Source organism: Penaeus vannamei, chromosome 1 (genome assembly GCF_042767895.1).
Source record: "Penaeus vannamei isolate JL-2024 chromosome 1, ASM4276789v1, whole genome shotgun sequence".
Lineage (NCBI taxonomy): Eukaryota > Metazoa > Arthropoda > Malacostraca > Decapoda > Penaeidae > Penaeus > Penaeus vannamei.
In genome coordinates, this window is record NC_091549.1 from 22,736,409 (window position 1) to 22,758,203 (window position 21,795).

At 45.6% G+C, this 21,795-nt stretch overlaps 1 protein-coding gene across 2 annotated transcripts in view; it reads right to left on the reverse strand.

The window, feature by feature from the left end:
- Positions 1 to 231: 231 nt before the first annotated feature.
- Positions 232 to 21,795, reverse strand: part of LOC138861504 (T-cell leukemia homeobox protein 3-like) — an 82,587-nt gene continuing 61,023 nt past the window's right edge. For both annotated transcript variants that reach the window (XM_070121115.1, XM_070121105.1), the window contains one exon: positions 232 to 2,189. In XM_070121115.1, the coding sequence (XP_069977216.1) occupies positions 2,015 to 2,189 (175 nt within the window). In that variant the 3' untranslated portion in view covers positions 232 to 2,014. The remainder of the gene's footprint in view (positions 2,190 to 21,795) is intronic.

Below are 21,795 nucleotides of genomic sequence, written 5' to 3' on the forward strand. Positions count from 1 at the left end.
ATAGTTAAGATATAAATGGATACATACGCACATACATACATATATATATACAAATACATTATACATATATATATATATATATATATATATATATATATATATATATATATATATATATATATATATATATATATACATATATATATATATATATATATATATATATATATATATATATATATATATATATATATATATATATATATATATATATATATATATATACGTATGTATGTATGTATATGTGGTAATTCGGTTTTCCTGTTCGTTAAACACTTTCTTTTTCTATCACTTGAGGACTAATATAAGTATTGTACACATTTTCTTTCTCTTTTTCTCTACTGCTTCTTTGATTTTTTTTTACCTACAGTGACTTCCCCCTTAGGTAAAAAAGACACTTTTCGGAGACTATATACATATGTCTGAGTGCTGTAGATGACACTTGTAAACTACAAAACATTGAAAAGGTCCTGCAACGCCCGCGGCCACGCCCAGGCACTGCAAGAAGGACAAACACCATTTTCTGGAGTTAGAAATAGAACATCTTCGTTTACAATTGTTTATATGTCTATGTATAACCTGTGTGTCTCTGGAGGCTCTGTGATGTGAATGACATGAGAACAAATATACTAAAAAACAAAAATGGGGGAAAAACAAGAACAAAAAATTGGTCAACAACTATATAAATACAGAATAGAAGGGGGGTATTATTACACGTGACGTAAAAAAGAAAAGAAAAAAAAGTGCATCTTTTTTTAATTTTCTTTCTTTTATAAGATTGATCTACCGTCTTTTTCTAACATGTATTTAGGAGTTACATAAGACCAGCATCTCACAGCTGATCGGGTGTGGTATCTTCCAGTTTCTATGATTATTTATATGATATATGTACACACTCGCATTTCTCTTCATCAGCTGATAACCGTAAACAAAGTCTTGTCACTGGTAGAGTGTTCAGGGTGAACGAAGAAATGAGGAAATTGAACACTTAAATGTTTATGAGAACTTCCTCAAATGCACTACATCTATAATATCTTATTTAGTTTTTTTTTCTACTTTCACTCAATTCGGATAAAGAGTATTTGTTTGTCTGTCTTTTATCAGCAAAAAAAACACCATTTTTTATTTCCTTTTCTTCCACTGACTACTTTTCTCTCACTTTATCACTGTATATTGTTTTTTTTTTTCTCTCTTTTATTATATTACACTATCTCTAATTATACCTTCAACTGATTTTTTTTCACAGAGTCAAATGAGCTCCCGTAGAACAGTGACGTCACACTCTGACAGTGGTTCATCCCCTCTCCGGCGCGAGGGGAAGACACCGCCCTCTCTGAAGGAATCGCGAATAACAGGAGAAAGCAGGAAATGGGAAAGAAGAGAGGAGAAAGAGAGAGGGAGCGAGAAAGGGAACAGTATGCTAACCTCGTCTATGTCTCTTTTCCTCTCATTTCTCTTTCTCCTTTTTTATTTTCCTCCTTTCTGCGTTTGTCTTTTTCTTCTTCTCTTCTTTTTCTTTATGTGTCTTTTTCTCTCTCTCACTGCCACTCCTTACGATCGAAATTTGGCCAAACGAAATCGTCGAGGTTAGCCGCCCGATTCCCGCGCGTCGGCCATCTTGGAAGGAGAAAACGACGGAAAAAAAGAGATTCCTGCGACGATTAGCTCCTTCCTTCGGCGTCTTCGAGGAAAGTCTCTTCTTCCTTCTTTCTTTCCCTTCTTCCTCCTTTTTAATCATCGTTCCTCGTTCCTGCCTCCTCCTTCGGTCTTCCTCGTTCCATCCATCCTTCCTCGATTCCTTCTTCAGTTCCTTACTCCATCCTTCCAACTATCCATCCTCGCTTCTTCCTTCTTCTTCCATCCATCCATCCTTCTTCTTCCTCCATCCATCCTCCTTCCTCCATCCATCCTTTTCCCTCAATTCCTTCCTCCTCCATCTTCCTCCCTCCACCTTCCTTCAATTCCTCCTTCCTTCCTCCTTCCATCCTTCCTTCCTTCCCTCCGCCCCTCCTCCTCAAACAGCCGACAGCGAAGGGCTCGGGTTCTGCATCTGGACCGGCGGCAGGGGCGTGAGGGAGGCGTCCTGGGCGCCCGGGTAGAGCGGCTTCGACCCTCCTTCGGGTGACATGCCCATCATCAGCCGGTTCGTGGCGTGTCGGTCGGCCTCGCGGTCCTCGGCCTCCTGGCGCCTGGGGGGAGAGGGGAGAGAAAGGGGAGATGGGGATTAGTCTCTTATTAGGGGGGTGGGGGGTTGGGGGTGTTTGGAAGGGGGTGGGTAAGTGTGGGTGTGGGTGTGGGTAAATGGGTGTGTGTATGTGCGTGGGTGTGGGGGTGTGTGGGGGGATATGCGGGTATGTGGGGGTGTGTGGGTGGGTGCGGGTATGTGTGTATATGTGTGTGTATGTGTCATTTCATTAAAAATTACATTAAATGAAAGACTGGAACATTCAATTCATCCTGCTGTTTTTACTCTCACATTCCTGAAAATACATATCCTCTAAATATAGTTGCAATTATATGAAAAAAATTAATTCCCAAATCATACAGGTAAACGAAGGTTAAACCATCCGAACTATTGTTGTTACTTTCACATTTTCTCTCCGTTTCCTTCATTTTAATCCCCTCCATTTTTTAGTTATTTTCTTTTTGATTATATTTTATCACCCTTCACATCGTCTTCTTACTCATTCATCTCTTTCTGTTCTTTTCCAATTATTTTTTTTCCTTTTTTTCTTCCCTATTTCCCCTTCTCTGCATCAGTGTTTCCTCTATCCTTTCCCTCACCCCTACTTCCTTTCCTTCTCTTCCTCCTTCCATCTCTCTCTCTCTCTCTCTCTCTCTCTCTCTCTCTCTCTCTCTCTCTCGCTCTCTCTCTCTCTCTCTCTCTCTCTCTCTCTCTCTCTCTCTCTCTCTCTCTCTCTCTTTCCCTCCCTCCTTCCCTCACTCCCTCACTCCCTCCTTCCCTCCTTCTCCTCCCTTCCTCCCTCCCTCCCTCCCTCTCTCTCTCCCTCTCTCCCTCTCTCCCTCTCACCCTCTCTCCCTCTCTCCATCCCTCCCTCCCTCTTCCCCCATCACACATCCCTGCCCCTTCATTCCTTTCCTTCCACTCCCACTCCCTCATACCTACACCTGCCTCCCCTAACCACCACCATCCCCCCTCCCCTCCCACCCGCTCCGCAATTTCTGCTGAGTCACGCACTGCAATGATAGGCCCAACCCGTCGCTCGCCAGTTCATTGTCAGCCTCGTCAGCTCCGTCAGCGCGGCCGGCCATCTGGGACTGTCTGACGGAGGTGTCAGCGAGGCACCAGGTGGCCGGGGACGAGGCGGGGGGGGGGGGGAGAGGGAGGGGAAAGGAAGGGAGAGAGAGAGACCTCTGGCTAGAGTGTCTGTGGTCGGATTCGATAGTGTTTCTGTTCTCTTCTATTGAGCCTTTTTACTTGTTTTATTTTTTTCTTTCTTTCTTCTTTCTCTTCGTTTCCTTTCGTTTCCGCATCTCTTCTCTTGAGCTTTCTTCCTTGTTTTATTTTACTTTTTTTTCTTTCTTCTTTCTTTTCGTTTTTATATCTCGGTCAATTTATTCACCGTATAAAAAAGTGGTGTAGACTACACCTCAGATAAGAAAGCTGATTATCGTATACTCATACAAAGGTAAATAACTAAATCATTCCCCCAAAGACTCTTCATATACTTATTGATCTATTTACCTATCACCCTATCTCCCTACCTTCCTACCTATCTCCCTTTCTACCTACTTCCCTATCTCTTTCTCTACCTGCTTACCTATCATCCTACCCCGAATCTCCCTGTCAACCTCCCTCCCTCCCTCCTTACCCCCCTCCTTCCCTACCTCCCTATCCCTATCGCTCCTTCCCTCCCTCCTTCCCTCTCTCCCTCCCTCCCTCCCTCCCTCCCTTCTCCTCCCTATCCCTCCCCTCCCTATCCCTTCCCTCCTTCCTCCTCCCTATCCCCTTCTTTCCTCCCTATCCCCTTCCCTCCCTATCCCCTTCCCTCCTTCCCTCCCTATCCCTTTCCCTCCCTCCCTATCCCCTTCCCTCCCTCCCTATCCCCTTCCCTTCCTCCCTATCCCCTCCCTCCCTATCCCCTTCCCTCCCTCCCTCCCTCTTACCCCCTTTTCTCTCCCTTTGTTTCACCCTCTTGAGCTGGCACTCATAACGGGGAAGCGTCTCCCATAAAACCCCATTGAAGTGACGACCGACGCGGGTCCTGTGTCAATGATTGATACGCCCCCCTCGGTCGGCGCGCACCTTCCTGCCCTTCTTCCCCTGGGGGCGTCGACGAGGCGGAGGAGGTCCAGCGGCGCCTCTCGGGTCTTCGGCCGTCGGGTTTGTCGGGTGGTCGGGTCTCCGGTTCTTTCCGATTTTTTTTTTTTTTTTTTGGGGGGGGGGTGTTGTTTATTTTAGGTTGGTTGTTTTTTTGGTTTGGATGTCTGTGTGTTTTAGTTTTGTTTTTTCTCGCAATCTGATTCCCCCCCCCCATCCCTCTCTCTCTCTCTCTCTCTCTCATCTCTCTCTCTCTCTCTCTCTCTCTCTCTCTCCTCTCTCTCTCTCTCCTCTCTCTATCTCTACGTCTGTCTCTCACTCTCTCCTTTAACTTTTTCGTTCAATCTTTAACGTTCTCTGTTACCAGTCCTTATCCTTTTGCTTCTGCTCCTCCTCCGCATCTTCTTCCTCTTCCTCCTCCTCCTTCTCCTCCTTTCCCCTTCACTCTCCTCCTCCTCCACTTCCAGTCCCCATCCTCCTCCTCCTCCTCCTCCATCTCCTCCTCCTCCTCCTCCTCCTCCTCCTCCTCCTCCTCCTCCTCCTCCTCCTCCTCCTCCTCCTCCTCCTCCTCCTCCTCCTCCTCCTCCTTCCTTCCTTCATAGTGAGAGGTCCCTGGACAACACGCGCTACGTAAAGGGGTAGCCAGGGGTCAGGTGGGGGGGGAGGAGGGCGAAAGAGGCAAAAGGTAAGGGAGGAGAGAGAGAGAGAGAGAGGATGGAGGGGGAAGAGGGGAGAGAGGAAGGAGGATAGAGAGGGGGGGAGAGGGGTGGCCGGTGTGACGTGCAGGTGTGAATTATTCATCTCTCTTTCCTCTCTCCCCTCCCTTTCTCTCCCCTCCTTCCTTCTCCCCTCTCCTCTTTCGCCCCTCATTGTTGTGTCTACGTCAGGTAGCCCTTTTCTCCCCCCCCCCTCCTTTCCCTCACTCTGTATCTATTACTCGTTCTCTTGTTGGACTTTCTTTGTTGATTCATGTGTTTGTTGGTGTTTTGTTTTGTTTCTTTTGCCGTTTTAGATGTTGTTTTCATGTTATTTTTGTTGTTTTTTGTCACTTTTATTTTTTTAACGATCTGCGTTATTAGTTCTCTTTTTCTTCACTTCTTTTCTTCTTCATTTCATTTGTCATCATTGTTTGTTTGTTTCGTCGTCTATTTTTTAACTACGAATGAAAAATAACGATAATATTAAAAGAAAACAAAAATCCCAATAGCAACAACACATACATTACAACACACCAGCCGACCGCATCGCAATCTTCAATCCATTCACAAAAAAAATAGATAAAATAAATAAATAAATAAATGGCCGTCTCTATCCTTTCAAATACGACCACCATTTTAACCGATGCACTCACAGCCAGGACACAGCACCGGCCACCCTCATCCGTCATCGCCTTTGATTCAGAGTTCAAACGAAAACCAACCTTATGGTGTTTACAAATGCGAGCAAGCAATAAGTGATGATAGAACATGCACACTCACGCACCTAACAGTCGCACCTTCACACGCGTGCTTGCAGTACTCACATACGCGCATGCACACGTACAAGCACGCAAAACATACATATGTATGTATATGTGTATACATACATACATACATACATACATACATACATACATACATACATACATACATACATACATACATACATACATACATACATACATACATACATACATACATACATACATTCATACACATATACACATACATACATACATACATTGAAAGAGAGAGAGAGAGAGAGGGAAGGGGCAGACAGACAAAGACAGAGACAAACAAACAGACAAACAGACAGAGACAAACAGACAGACATACGACTCCGCGCGTTTCATCCCCGTTCCCTTCCGCCCGAACGGACCCCGACGCCGCAGAGGTCACGAACGGGGCAGCGCGGCCTCGTTCGTCAGCCACACCGCCGTTCGTGGACCGATACACCCGTTCCTCCTGCTGCTCGTATCCCTTGAATTATTCATCTGTGTCACTTTTATTCTCGGGACCGTTATTTATGCTGTTGTTTTTATTCTTTGTTTTGTGCATGTCTTTTAATTCATACATTTTATTTATTTATCTATTTTTTTACTTTTTTTTGTTTATCTTTTTTTAAATTACGGTATCGTTTGTTATTGAAAGAGAGAGAGAGAGGGGAGGGGAAGGGAATAGAGGGAGGGAAGACTAGGAGGGGAGAGAGGGAAGGAGGGAAGGGGAGAAGAGAGGGGAGGGAAGGAGGGAAAAGGCGAATGACGGATAGAGAGTGTAATAGGGTGACGGAAGCGAGGAAATAGGAAGGAATATGAAGCGTGTGGAAGGAAACAAGGAGGAGAGAGATGAAGAGACAAACATGTATAGAAAAGGTGGGAGAAGATATAGAAAAGAGAAGATAAGATGGAAGAGAGAGAGAGATAAACAGACAGAGAAGTGAGACATACAGTAAGAAAGGCTGAAACCGAAATAAATGACGACTAGACACAAACAAACAAACAAAAACAGAACTCATGCTATGAAGACCAAAACACGCACTCAAAAACACCACATACTCTTGAAGACTCAATACATTTTCAACATCAAATAATTTCCCTTGATATCACCTTATCTGACCTCCCCCTTAATATGACGCTTGCAAAGATCGACTCCCGAGGCACTTAAAAGGTCAAGGAAATACTATAAAGGGTGATAAAGGTCATACTAGGTCGCGATGAGAGACAGATCAGGTCAGACGTACTCCCCTATGCAGATCGGTTACAGAACCAAATCTATAACAAAGTGGACGGCAAACAGCGGACGTTGGCGATCGATAGAATGCATAAAAATAGATTATAGATTGGATCCAGCACATAAAGGAAAGTTTAGGGAGAGATAAAAACGGAATAAAAGAGGATTCAGAGATTATCTGAAAGGGAAGGGAGGAGCCGAGTGATAAATCCAAATATAGGAGGGTAGATAGAGGTAATATTTAACGGCCTTTGGAATAGAGGATAATTGCGGAGAAAGAAAGATTGATAAACTTGGAAATAGACAGACAAAGATATACTGCGGGATTACATGTTCTATATCTGCCTGAATGTAAGAAGGTTTGATATAAGATTATTGAAAGGATGGGATTTTCATTCACGTATAGATATGAGAGGGAGGAGACGGAGAGGAGAGGAGGAGGAAGAAGAAGAAAGGAATAGGAGGAGGAGGCGAAGAAGAAGAAGAAGGAGGAGGAGGAGGAGGAGGAGGAGGAGAAGAAGAAGAAGAAGAAGAAGAAGAAGAAGAAGAAGAAGAAGAAGAAGAAGAAGAAGAAGAAGAAGAAGGAGGAGGAGGAGGGAGGTGGTGATGGTGCTGATAATGATGATGTTGATGATGATGAAGGAGAAGAAAAAGAAGAGAGAGGAGGTAGGAACAGAAAAAAGAGAAACAGAGAAAAAGAAAGACACAGACAGACAAACAAACGGCGACTGAGAGACAGGCAACAAGACCAAACCAAGCGAGAGGCCCAACCCCCTTAACCCCCTCCCCCGCGTGGACAGCGGCGTCGACCGGAGCGCAACGCGGCGGCGACTCACTCCGTCAGCGATGGCCACTGACAGACACTCCCGCCGGCGGCTCCCTAGGCAGCCCGGGCCGCCGAGGCACGTGAATAATGAGTGCCTAAGGACAGTCCGCTTGCCTTGGCGGTCTTACACATTTGCACGTATATTCACATACACACGAACGCACGCACGCACACACATGCATATATATATATATATATATATATATATATATATATATATATATATATATATATATATATATATATATATATGTGTGTGTGTGTGTGTGTGTGTGTGTGTGTGTGTGTGTGTGTGTGTGTGTGTGTATGCAGATATATATTTATAGATAGATAGAATGATAGATAGATAATATATATATATATATATATATATATATATATATATATATATATATATATATATATATATATATATATATATATATATGTATATATATATATATATATATATATATATATGTTTTTAGGTGACTATATATATATATATATATATATATATATATATATATATATATATATATATATATATATATATATATATATATATATATATATATATATATATATATATATATATATATATATATATATATACATATATTTACTTTTATATAAATATGCATACATATACGCACTTACACACGCCATAAATATGCAGGCGAGCTCTCCCGCATGAACCTCCCCGCCGCCGCCGCGCCTCCATTCCCTCCGCCGCAACTCCGCCTTTCATAACATCGATTCCCAATTCATAGCAAAACCTTCAATAATGACGACGACTTTATACTGCAGATCCTGTGTTCAATAATCAAAAGGAGATAGAGATTATTTAATACGTCCGGTTTGCGAGTGGTTGGCGTGTGCGTGCGTTGTGTCCGGTTGCCGAGATGCAGGAAGTTCGTTATCCGAAGTCATTTTTTGTAGCCGTTTGTAGTATATGGTTTGTCGTAATGTGGGGTTTCGATGTGTATGAGCGTCGTTACTGAATTATTCTCTCGTTAATTTGTATTTATGTTTTTTTTTTTTTTTATTGTTTTTTTTTTTTTTTTTTTTTTTTTTTGAAAATGGCCAATACATGTGGAAGTACATGTTATGTATAATGGGTGTAGGTATTGCTATTATCCTCTATTATCATAATTATTATCATCAGGTGCAGTAGTAGTTGAAATTGTTGTTTTGGCAATAGAAGTTCTATTATCATTATAATTTTCATCCTCATTATTATTATCATGATCATTAACATTATTATTATTATGATCATCATTAACATTTTTATTATCATAATCTTCATGCTTTTTGCTATCATCAACATCACCATTTTTACAATCAGTACTATTTACCCTTAATAATATCATTATCATTAACCAATCATCACTCTAACATCAAGAAAATACTTCATTCAATTCCACAGCATATGCAGATACTATAAATAAAAAAGTATACATACAAAGGCAAACAATACACACACGCACACGCACACACACACACACACATACACATACACACACACACACAAACACACACACACACACATACAAACCAATCAAAATATACATACAAAGGCAAACAACACACACACACACACACAAACAAACACACACACACACACACGTACACACACACACACACAAAGGTAAAGTAAACACGCGGCTGAACATGTAACACCAGCGCTCGTCTTTTTGTTCGGGCTCCGCGGAGGATCCCTGAAAGAGCCTCTATGCATGTATTCATCGCGGGCTTCTGGAGTGGGCCATGGAGTGCCCGGTTCTTGTGGGAGTCATACAGGTGAGAAATGCCTTAAGAGAGAGGTAAGAGTAACTGAGGGGAGGGAGTGGGAAGGGTAGAAGGGGGGTGTGGGGGGAGAAGGGTGGAGGGGGGATGGTGGGAGTAGGAAGGAGGGTGGATAGGGGTGGGAGGGAGGGTGGATGGTGGGAGGGAAGGAGGGAGGGGGGTGGGAGGAAGGAGGGGTTGGGGTGGGAGGAGGGTGGATGGTGAGAGAGGGAAGGAGGAAGGAGGGTGAATGGTGGGAGAGGGAAGGAGGAGGGTGGGGATGAAGGGGGTATGAGTGGTGGACGGGGAGGGCAGAGGGAAGGAAAGAGGAGGGGGAGAAGGAAGGAAGGAGGACTTGGGAGGGGGATGGGTGAGGGGAAGAGGGATGGAAGGAGAGGGGGAAATGAAGGGGAAAAGAGAAAATGAGGGGTAAGGAACGAGGGATAGATTGGAGAGAGAGAAAAAAAAAATGGAAGAGAGATGACGAGAATAAAAGAAGAAGAGGAAAGCTAAGAAGAAAAGGGAATAAAATTGAAAAAAAAATCAAAGAGTAGATGAGAGGGAGAAGAAGAAGAAAATGAAGGAAAGGGGAACAAGGAAGACCGAGAAGGAGAAAGGAAGTTGAGGAAGCTTACCCTCCTTCCCCTCGTGTCCACAGGGTCTTAGAATGCGAAATTTCCTGTTGCTTTGGACTCGCTCCGTTAAATATGTATCTATATATGTTGTTGCTGTTACTCTTTGTTTGACGCAATGGACAAAGTTGGTTTGGCTTTGTTGGTTGTTGGTTTGTTAGTTTGTTGATTGATGGGTCACGGTTTATTATTATTTTAGTTTTATCAACATATTCAGTAGCATTGTTACTATCACCATCATGATCATAACGATCATTATTATTATCAATATTATTATCGCCATCATCATCTTGTTATTGTTACTATTATCATGATCTTAGATAAAGTTATTCATTATTGCTATGGTTTTGCCCGTTTGTTTTTAAATATATGTCTATTTGTTAAAAAAGATATAAATCTTGCTAACAATTGACAACCCTACATGCTTTCCCCAGATTCCACCTATAATTCTTTCTTTCTATCTTTCCGTTCCTTTCATCTCTCGTTTCTCTCTCTCTCTCTCTCGTTCTCTCTCTCCCTCTCCCTCTCTCTCTCACGCTCAGCCTCAGCCTCAGGCTCTCTCTCTCCCTTTCCCTTTCCCTCTCCAACCCCCCTCCCCCTCCTTCCTTCCCTCCCTCTCCCTCTCCTCTCCCTCTCCCCTCCCCTCCCCTCCCCCTCTCCCTCTCCCTCTCCTCCATCTGTACCACGAGTCCTCCCTGGGCGATAAAAAGGGGCGGAGTTTCTCAACTATTGTGAATTACTAAATGTCTTGTTCGCACTTCGGCACACTGCTGGTTGTGTGCGTTTGTGTGAGGTTGTGTGTATGTGTGTATGTGTGTGTGTGCGTGTGTGTGTGTGTGTGTGTGTGTGTGAGTGTGAGTGTGTGTGTGTGTGTGTGTGTGTGTGTGTGTGTGTGTGTGTGTGTATGTGTGTATGTGTGTGTGTGCGTGTGTGTGTGTGTGTGTGTGTGTGTGAGTGTGAGTGTGTGTGTGTATAACAATGCTTTATTTGTTGTTTTTGGATTTTTTTCTCTCCCTCACTCTTTTTTATTCTTATACTTATCTCCTTCCTCCCTTCACACATTCTTCTCCCTCTCCGTTTCCTTCCATCTCATTCCCATTCTGTCTCTCTTCTTTCTCTCTCTCTCTCTCTCTCTCTCTCTCTCTCTCTCTCTCTCTCTCTCTCTCTCTCTCTCTCTCTCTCTCTCTCTCTCTCTCTCTCTCTCTCTCTCTCTCTCTCTATCTATCTATCTATCTATCTATCTATCTATCTATCTATCTATCTTTCTTTCTTTCTTTCTCTTTATCTACCTCTATCTATCTGTCTATCTTCCTCCAAGACGTTCGAACGCAGTCTTTGTAAGTGTAAATATTAGATGCTTCCTTTCCACACCAGAAGCACAAACAGAAATAACGAAAAAAATGATAGAAATGTACTTTTTCATTATTTAAGTTAGGAGGAGGGGGAGGGGAGAAGATAGAGATAAATAGAGAGAGCGGGAGGAAGGTAGGTAGATAGATTGAGATAGAGGGGAGGATACTGAAGAGGGAGGGAGGGAGAGAGGGAGAGAGAGAGAGAGAGAGAGAGAGAGAGAGAGAGAGAGAGAGAGAAGAGAGACAGAGACAGAGACAGAGACAGAGACAGAGACAGAGACAGAGACAGAGACAGAGACAGAGACAGAGACAGAGGGGGGAAGCTGAGACAAAAACTGAGCCAAAATACAAAAACATAGAAAACTAATGAGAGACAGAAATACAAACATAGATAAAAAAAAAACAGCATAGAAAAGAAAATAAAAGGACAGAAAAGACAAACACACAGACAGACAGACAGACAGACAAAGCCGGGCGGATATCAACAAAGTGGATTAGGTGTCAGCGTCTATCAATTTCTAAAGCGGTTGTCCAAGTTTCCTCCAAGTTCTGGACTGCAAATGTCGTAACATGGATTGAGTCCTGCGTCGGCTCGGCTCCAATAATTCAGTGTTGTCCGGCCGGTCCCTGTACATTGTTGTATGAAGAGTGTGTGTGAGGAGGTGGGGGGAGGGGGGAAAGGGGGTGGATGGGGTATGTGAGGGAGGGGGTTGTGGGGGAAGATGGGGTTTGGTGAGGTATGTCAGGGAGGGGGTTGTGGGGTTGTACATTTTTGTATGAAGTGTGTGTGTGTGAGGAGGTGGGGGAGGGGGAAAGGGGGTGGTTGGGGTTTGGTGGGGTGTGTGTGGGAGGGGGGTTGTGGGGTTGTACATTGTTGTATGAAGTGTGTGTGAGGAGGTGGGGGAGGGGGAAAGGGGTAGATGGAGTATGTGTGGGAGGGGGTTGTGGGGTTGTACATTGTTGTATGAAGTGTGTGTGAGGAGGTGGGGGAGGGGGGGAAAGGGGGTGGATGGGGCTATGTGAGGGAGTGTGTGTGTGGGGGCAGGATGTGGGGGAAGGGGGGAAAGGGGTTTGGATGGGGTTTGTGAGGGAGGGGTTGTGGGGCTGTACATTGTTGTATGAAGTGTGTGTGTGAGGAGGTGGGGAAAGGGGGTGGATGGGGTATGTGAGGGAGGGGGTTGTGGGGCAGATGTGGAGGAAGGGGGGAATGGGGTTTGGTGGGGTATGTGAGGGAGGGGGTTGTGGGGCTGTACATTGTTGTATGAAGTGTGTGTGTGAGGAGGTGGGGAAAGGGGGTGGATGGGGTATGTGAGGGAGGGGTTGTGGGGGCAGATGTGGAGGAAGGGGGGAATAGGGGTTTGGTGGGGTATGTGAGGAAGGGGGTTGTGGGGCTGTACATTGTTGTATGAAGTGTGTGTGTGAGGAGGTGGGGGAGGGGGAAAGGGGGTGGATGAGGTATGTGAGGGAGGGGTTGTGGGGCAGATGTGGGGAAGGGGGATAGGGAGTTTGGTGGGGTATGTGAGGGAGGGGGTTGCGGGGGAAGGGAAATATACATACGCGTATGCGTGTACTACAAGTAAAAAAAAATAAAAATCCAAAACTTCATTTCTTTTGCATTTCTCCCCCCTTCTTCTTTCCTCTCTCTCTCTCTCTCTCTCTCTCTGTCTATCTATCTATCTATCTATCTATCTATCTATCTATCTATCTATCTATCTATCTATCTATCTATCTATCTATCTATCTATCTATCTATCTATCTATCTATCTATCTATCGACGTTCGAACGCAGAAAAAAAAAGAAAAAAAAAAGTAAAACGACCACCAACCCACCAGACTGACTCACATCGCCCAAAATTTACGAAATATCAAACGAGCCAATTATCCATTTACGATCGCTCGTGGTTGTTTATGCATCGGCGATATTACGGAATTATTGGTCGTTGTAGTAACTTCCGGCGCTTTGCTCATTACGAATTGAGAAGTGTGAATGCGCCGAAGGGAGGGAGGAGACGCCAAGGCACCTGTGGCAGACCCAATTAAGGAGTCTTGATAATTAATAATCTCCCTCTTGTTTTCCGTCACCAAATGTATTAGTCATTTAGATGTAATTTCTCTCTCTCTCTTTCTCTCTTTCTCTTTCTCTTTCTCTTTCTCTTTCTCTCTCTCTCTCTCTCTCTCTCCCTCTCCCTCTCCCTCTCCCCCTCTCTCCCTCTCCCTCTCCCTCTCCCTCTCCCTCTCCCTCTCCCTCTCCCTCTCCCTCCCCCCCTCCCTCTCCCTCTCCCTCCCCCTCTCCCCTCCCCTTCCCTTCCCCTCCCCCTCCCCCTCCCCCTCTCCCCTTCCCCTTCCCCTTCCCCTTCCCCTTCCCCTTCCCCTTCCCCTTCCCCTTCCCCTTCCCCTTCCCCTTCCCCTTCCCCTCTCCCTCTCCCACTCTCTCTCCTGACTTTGACTCTCTCTCTCTCTCCTTTTATCTCCCCCCCATTCCGGCCCCCCTTCTTCTCCCAAGCGACGGCGAAAGCAAGACAATAATAATTATTTGCCATCGTCTCGGAGACCTCCTGAAGGTGCGTCAGAAGCTTGAATTAAACAGGTGGGTCAGTTCCTCAGGTGGGGGAGAGAGGGGGGGGGAGGGCCGGGGTCTGATCATTTATTAGTCCTCCTGTCACTCTCCTCCCCCTTTCTCGGCCTTCTCCCTTCCTCCTCCCCCTCTTCCCTTTGCTCCTACTTGTATTCTCCTTTCTTGTTCCTCTCCTCCTCTCTCCTCTCTGTCTTCGCTTTATCTGATCCTTTATTCGTCTTCCTGTCACTTTGCTTGTTCTTTTCTCTTTTCTCCCCCTTTGTCTTCCCTTTATCTGGTCCTTTATTTGTCTGTTCGGCATTTTCTTCTCCCCTCCCCACCCACCTTTTCTTCTCTCCTCTTCTCTTCTTTGTCTTTCGCTCTCCCTCTTCTTGTTTCTCTTTCGTCTTCTCGGCATTCAGTAATTTTAAGAAAAGAAGAAAAAGAACTCAGAGTTATAACAACAATATATTGTTTATTATCATTTTTATTTCATTTCATTTTTTATCAAATCCTATTCTTCTATTCTCTCTGATTATATTCCCATTAATTTTGTCATTATTCTCTATTTTCTTCATTCACCCTTTTTATCATTTCCTGACTCTACTTCCTTCTGATATTTTCTTTTCGTTTTGTTTTCCTGTGTCATCAAAATCATTTTGATGATAATAATAGTCAACCTAATATACTTTAAAAATGTATTATAATTATTTGTAGCATCACAATCATGAATAAAATAAACAGGTGGATAAATGAATAACACTAACAAAACAGGAATAAATATAATGTGAGAGATGATCCACATTTACTAATTTCTCTCCTGAGTTATTCATTCACTCTTTCACTGATTTCCTTATTCATTTAATTTCTTCATTCATTTCCTCATTTCTTCATTCATTTCCACATTCACTAATGTACACATATATCTTCTTTTATTCCCTCTTCGTCGTTTCACAAATGGATAGAGAGGGGGAGGGGGAGACAGAGGGAGAGAGAGAGAGAAATAAAAAGAGAGAGAGAAAGAGAGAAAGAGAGAGAGAGAGAGAGAGAAAGAGAGAAATAAAAAGAGAGAGAGAAAGAGAGAAAGAGAGAGAGAGAGAGAGAGAAAGAGAGAGAGAGAGAATGAAAGAGAGAGAAAGGGAGGGAAAGGAGTTGCAAGGAAAAAATATAAAACGAGATAGTAAGAGAAAAGATGGATAAAGAGAGAGAGAGGATGAAAGAAATAAAAAAAAAATCAGTTTCTCACTAAAGCATAAGCCTCAACAATGAACACTTGTTACAATCGCCTTGAAAATATTAATGAAAAATAACACCTCTCTAAATCACTCGAAGTGTCACACAATAATGATAATAATAACTGAACAAACCTCATTCCATATAAAAAACTCCCATTTATAATTCACTCCAAGTGTACAAAAAAACGGAAGATATTAATTTTTAAAATCTAAAAAAAAACTCACTCCACAAGCAATATAATAAAAAAAAAATACCCCCCTTTTAACTTACCCTAAAGTGTTAAAAAAAAGAAAGAAAGAAACATCTTAACCCACTCTTTGTTGAAATAATAACCATACCAAGCTTTTTCTGCGCCTCCTTAATCAGAGGAACACGCCCCCAACCGCTCTTCTGGAGGAACAAAGAGACACCCTGTGGACTTGACACATCGGTTGACACGACAAAAATGACACCCGGTGACATGCCTGGAGTTCTATCGGGGTGTTTATACCTCTTTCGATATTCTTGGGAGGTATATGGGGGTGGGGATGGGTGTGTGTAGGGGAGGGGAGGGTGTAGGAGGAGGTGTATGTTTGAAGGGAAGGGTGTTTGTGTGTGTGTGTGGGGGGGAGAGGGGGGGATGTGTGTTTGTGTGTGGGAGGGGGTTGGGTTTGATTGTTTGTGTGTGTGGGAGGGGGTTGGGTTTGATTGTTTGTGTAAGTGTGATCATTTGCGTGCGATTTTCTCGCGTTCTTTTCTTTATCCTTTACCTTCTAGTTCCGCATCCTTTTTCCTTTTTTTTCTCCTCCTCCCTTTCCTTTTCTATTACCTCTCTCCCTCCCTCCTACTGCATCTTCTCTCTTCAAACTCCCCCACACTTCCTTCCTCTCCTACACCTCCTCCCTTTTACTCCCTCTTTCCTCATTCCCTCCCTCGTTCCTCCCCTCTCCCTCCTCCCTCCTTCCCACACGCCTTCCCACACTCCCTCCCCTTCCTTCCACTCTCTCTTTCTTCCCCCTCTCCCACCATCCCTTCTATCACCCCCACCCTCTCTATCCTCTCCCTCCCTCCCTCCCTCCTTCAGTTCCCTTCCCACCCTCCCTACCTCCTTACCATCTTCTCACCTCCCTCAAGCCGCCCTCCCTCCATCCATCCCTTCCCACCCTCCCTCCCTCCCTTCCCTCCCTCCTCCCCCCCATTCTCTCCCCCCATCTTCTCTCACCTCCCTCAAGCCGCCCTCCCTCCCTCCCTCCCTCCCTCCCTCCCTCCCTCCCCCACCCTCTCCCTTCCCTTCCCACCCTCCCCACCCATCCCTCTCCCTTCCCACCCTCCCTCCCTTTCCCTTCCCACCCTCCCTCCCTCCCTCCCTCCCTCCCCCACCCTCTCCCTTCCCTTCCCACCCTCCCCACCCCATCCTCTCCCTCCCCACCCTCCCACCCACCCACCCTTCCCTCCCTCCCACCCCACCCACCTTCCCACCCTCCCTCCCTTCCCTTCCCTTCCCACCCTCCCTACCTCCTTACCATCTTCTCGCCTCCCTCAAGCCGCGTGTTTAATTGAGGGGGACAAGGGCCCTTCGCCGCGGCCAGGGAGAGGCCCTGCCTAAGACATCAGCGGCTCTGCTCTTGATATACATAAGGCATGGTCCCGCTGCGGAGGTTGAGTCTTGTCTTACACTCGACGTCGCCTTGAATATTGCAGGGCTATGGGCACCTCGCGGTCGATCGGGTGAGAAGGAGGAGAGGGAGAGAGAGGGAGAGGGAGAGGAGGAGGAGAGGGAGAGAGAGGGAGAGAGGGTGAGAAGAAGAGGAGAGAGAAGGGGTGAAGAAGGGGAGAGAGAGAGGGTGAGAAGAAGGGGAGAGAGAGAGGGTGATATGAGAAGAGAGAGGGCGTGAAGAAGGAGAGGGAAGAGGGTGAAGAAGAGGAGAGAGAGGGGTGAAGAAGGAGAGGAGTGAGAGGGTGGGAAGAAGGGGAGAGAGAGTGAGTAGAAGGGGAGAGAGAGGGGAGAGAAGAAGGGGAGAGAGAGAGGGTGAGAAGAAGAGGGAGATTGAGACAGTGAGAGAAGGAAGGTGAGAGAAGGGTGAGAGGGTGGAGAGAAGATGAGAAGAAAGAGAGAGAGAAAAAAGAGAGGGTGAGACAGATAGGGTGAAAAGAAGGGAGAGAGAGAGGGTGAAAAGAAGGGAGAAGTGGAGGGAGGGTGAGAAGAAGAGGAGAGGGAGCGGGCGAGAGAAGGGGTGAGAGAGTGAGAGGAAAGAGAGAGAGAGAGTGAGAGAAGGAGAGAAAGGGTGTGGGAAGGAGGGAGGGGGAGAGCAAAAGAGGAAGGAAGGGAAGGGGAAGCGAAGGGTGACAGATGAGAATAAGAGGAGAGAGGGAGGAAAGGTAGATTCAGAGAAGGGAAAGGAGAGGAAGGGAGTGGTAGGGAGGAGAGAGAACGGGAGAAGGGTATATAGAGAAGGAGGGAGGAGTGAGAGAGAGAGAGAGAGAGAGAGAAGAGAGAGAGAGAGAGAGAGAGAGAGAGAGAGAGAGAGAGAGAGAGAGAGTATATAGAGAGAGGGGGAGAGAGAGAGAGAGAGAGAGAGAGAGAGAGAGAGAGAGAGAGAGAGAGAGAGAGAGAGAGAGAGAGAGAGAGAGAGAGAGAAGCAGCCAGAGCCAGCCCAGAGAAAGGACAGGGAGAAAGACGGAGACAGACACAGACAGAGAAAGGGAAAGAAAGACTTGCAAAACATTCCACCAGGAGCCAATAAGTACTCAGAATTCCTGGAAATAATACATTCCCGTTTTCCTATTCTTCCTTTCTTTCCATTTTGTTTCTTTTCCTTTTCCTCTTTTGTCTTCTTACAGTAAGGTTCCAACTCGTCTTTTCACTCTTTCAATCTTTCTTTACTTTGTTATTCGTAAACTTTCGGACAGAAAATGATCATTCTTATTTTACTCAACAGAACAGATAGCTGAGCAATATCTTTCCCATAACCATCATGGCAGAAAAATATAATACAATCAAAACGAATATTTTAAAAAAATGTAATCAAATAACGATATACAAGTTCGACAGTCACAAGGGAAAAAATCTTTGTAATGAAAAAATAAAATAAAATTTAAAAAAATCAAATAAAATGTTAAAATACAGAACCATCATGATCAATTAACAACCTCAGATAACAGTTAATCACATGAATCCTTTCGTAATCACAAAAAATATATGATACAGTTATAAGAATGTTTCCATAGAAAATTCACAACCACAGCAGATCCAGAAGCAGCGACAAGACAGACACACGCAAACACACGCACACACAGATCAAAAGCAGCACTGCATAGGACAAGCAGAGCTCCCTCCCCCTCTCCTATCCCCCATTTCCTCCGCTACCCCCCTTCCCCTGTCCACACTCTTTCACCCCCTTCCCTCTCTCTCCTTGCCATCACCCCTCCCTTTTCTCTCCCTGCCATCAACCCCTTCCAACCCCCTCCCTCTATCCCCCTCTCTCCCTGCCACCAAACCCTCCCCTTCCACCTCTTCCCCCTCCCCCTTACACCTTCCCTCTCTCCCCCTACCACCACCCTTCCACCTTCCCTCTCTCCCCCTACCACCACCCCCTTCCACCTTCCCTCTCTCTCCTAGCACCACCTATCTCCCCCCTCCCCCCTGTCACCACCCCCTTCCAACCCCCTCCTTCCAACCTCCCCTCTCAACACCCCCTCCCACCTCCAACCACCCCCTCCCTCCTCCCCCCCCCCCCCTTCCAGCGCGCGGCCTGCTCCAACCTCCAACCGTTCGCCAGCCATCCATCACTATTACGGCAAACACCATAATTATTCGCTGGTAGTCTAAAGGGGGAGAGAGAGAGGGGTGGGGGCGGGGGGAGGGGGGGATGAGTTAGCGTGCAGGCAAACCAAATCGATGCAAAGTTGGAGGCGGGCGGCAAAAGCGCGGGTTTTCTGCCGACGACCCAGCCAAGCAAAGTTGAAGTCCTGCCGCCGCCGCCGCCGCCGCCGCCATGCCGTGAGTCAGCGGCCGCTCAGCATGCACCGCTCAGGGTCGTTGTGTTTTGTTATTTTTTTATTCGCTTTTCTCTCTTTTTTTCGTCGTCTTCAATTTTTTTATCTTTTCTTCTTTTTCTTCTATGTTTTCTTTTCTCATTTTCCTTCTCCTTATCCTTCTTTCCATTTTCCTTCTTTTCCTTTGGTCCTATTTTCATCTACTACTAATGCTACTGTTGTATGATCTTCCTTTTTTTACCACCTCCTTATTCTCTTCTTCTCTCTCCTTCTCCCTCAATTCATTTTACCTTTTCTTTTCCTCCTACTCCTCTTCCTCCTCCTCCCTCCTCCTTCTCCTCCCTTCTCATTCTCCTTCTCCCTGCATTCTCCTCCCTTCTTCCCCCTTCCTCTCCTCCTCCCTTCTTCCCCCTCCTCCTTCTCCTCCTTCCTCCTCCCTCCTTCTCTTCCCTTCTCCCCCTCCTCCCTCCCTCCTCCTCCTCCCTACTCTCTTCTCCTCCTCCTCCTTCTCCTCCTTCTCTTCCCTCCTCCTCCTCCTCCCTTCTCCCTCCCTCCCCCTTTTCCTCCCTCTTCCTTCTCCTCCCCCCTCCTTCCTCCTCCTCCTCCACCCTCCTTCTCCTCCCTCCTCCACCCTCCTTCTCCTCCCTCCTCCTTTTCCTCGTAATCTTCTTCCTCCTCCTATTTTAGGCTTTGTCATGTCTGCGATCTCTAATGCCCTTTTTGGATGAACGATCACTCTCGGCGTTTTATTTCGACGAGAGAAAGATTTTTGAATTCTGAATATTTTTTTTCTTTTTTCTAAGTAAAGAGAGAGGGAGAGAGAGAGAGAGAAAGAAAGGAGAAAGAAAGAGAGAGAGAGAGAGAGAGAGAGAGAGAGAGAGAGAGAGAGAGAGAGAGAGAAGTAGATAGATAGATAGCGAGAGAGAGAGAGAGAGAGAGAGAGAGAGAAAGAAAGAGAGAAAGAAAGAGAGAAAGAAAGAGAGAGAGAGAGAAGGAGACACAGAGAGAGAGAGAGAGAGAGAGAGAGAGAGAGAGAGAGAGAGACAGAGAGAGAGAGAGAGAGAGAGAGAGAAAGAGAGAGAGAGAGAGAGAAGGAAAGACCGGATCTCTCTCCTTCATTTAGAATGCTTACAAAGCGAATATTGCTCAAATGTAGCGATAGTGAGCGGAAGCCGCTACGTCTCATATCAACGCTAAAAAGTGCATATTGGCGCGCGAGTGTGTCACGCTCACAGGGGATCCTTCATAATAATAAATTCAGGAATGGTTGACAGTAAGATAAAGAGAGGAAAAAGAAAGAAAGAAGGAAAAAAAAAAAGCGACATGAGATATAACTTTGATGATCCGCTATTTTTTGTCTTTTTGAAGATTCGCTTTGTCAGGACTAACAAAGATGATTATTAGTTTTCGCAAAAATTGGTAAGCAGCTGACTAAATCGTTGCCAATTATAACGTAATAAGCACACTGCGGTTCTCGGTTCGCTTTTGTCTCGGATTTCGTTGCAGATATTTTTTCTTCTTCGTCGAGCGGGTTCTTTTGTAGGGAACTAAAGTCTCTTAGAATATTATCATAATTTTTTTTTTTTTTTTTTCGTGTCTATTGATATCGATTTTTCACTTCTTTAAGCATGAATGGGATTATCGTTTTTTTCTTTCTCTCTTTCTTTCTTTCTTTTTTTTCTTTCTTTTTTTTTTGATAGGAAATATAGGCCTACTTTTGTCGACTTTCCCTGTCTCTTATTAGCGTAACGGCCACACGCAACCGCAATCCAATCAGCAAATCCAGGCGACAAATCCAATCACGAAGCGAATCCCTCTGCGAATCCATCAATATTCGATCCCCCTCCCCCCCTTCACCCCCCACCCCCACCCCCAGCCCGTAAAAAAAATACCAAAAAAATAAGTACCGAGGTAACCTTTCGCAACGCAGATTCTCGAGTCATGCCAACATACCTTCAAACACTTCCTCAACATGATCCCTTTCCTTCCCCTCCATCCAATTCTTTTTCCCTCCCTCCCTCCCACCTTCCCTCATTTTTTCCCTCCCTCCCACCCATCCTCCCTCCCTCCCTAACGCCTTCCCTCACGCCTTCTCTCCCTCCCTCCCTCCCCACCTTCCCATCCCTCCCTTCTTCCCACTTTCCCTCCCCTCCCTTCCCTCCTATCCCTCCTATCCCTCCCTTCCTCCCCACCTTCCCCCCCTCCCGCCCTCCCCTACCCGCCCACCTCCTCAGCGCAACCCGCTTGCTCCATCCATGATGAAAGGCAATATTAAGGCTTTTGTACACCCGTGAGAAGGCGGCGGCCATACATCTGGCATGGCGACCGCCTCCCTGCACGTCCTGTTTCCTTGTCCCGTCTATAATGAAGGCGGGAAACCAGAGGACCCGGGCGCGCCGGGGGGCCGCCTCGCGAGCCTCCGCCTGCTGCATTCTTCACGTCCCTCAAGACTCGATCGCCGTC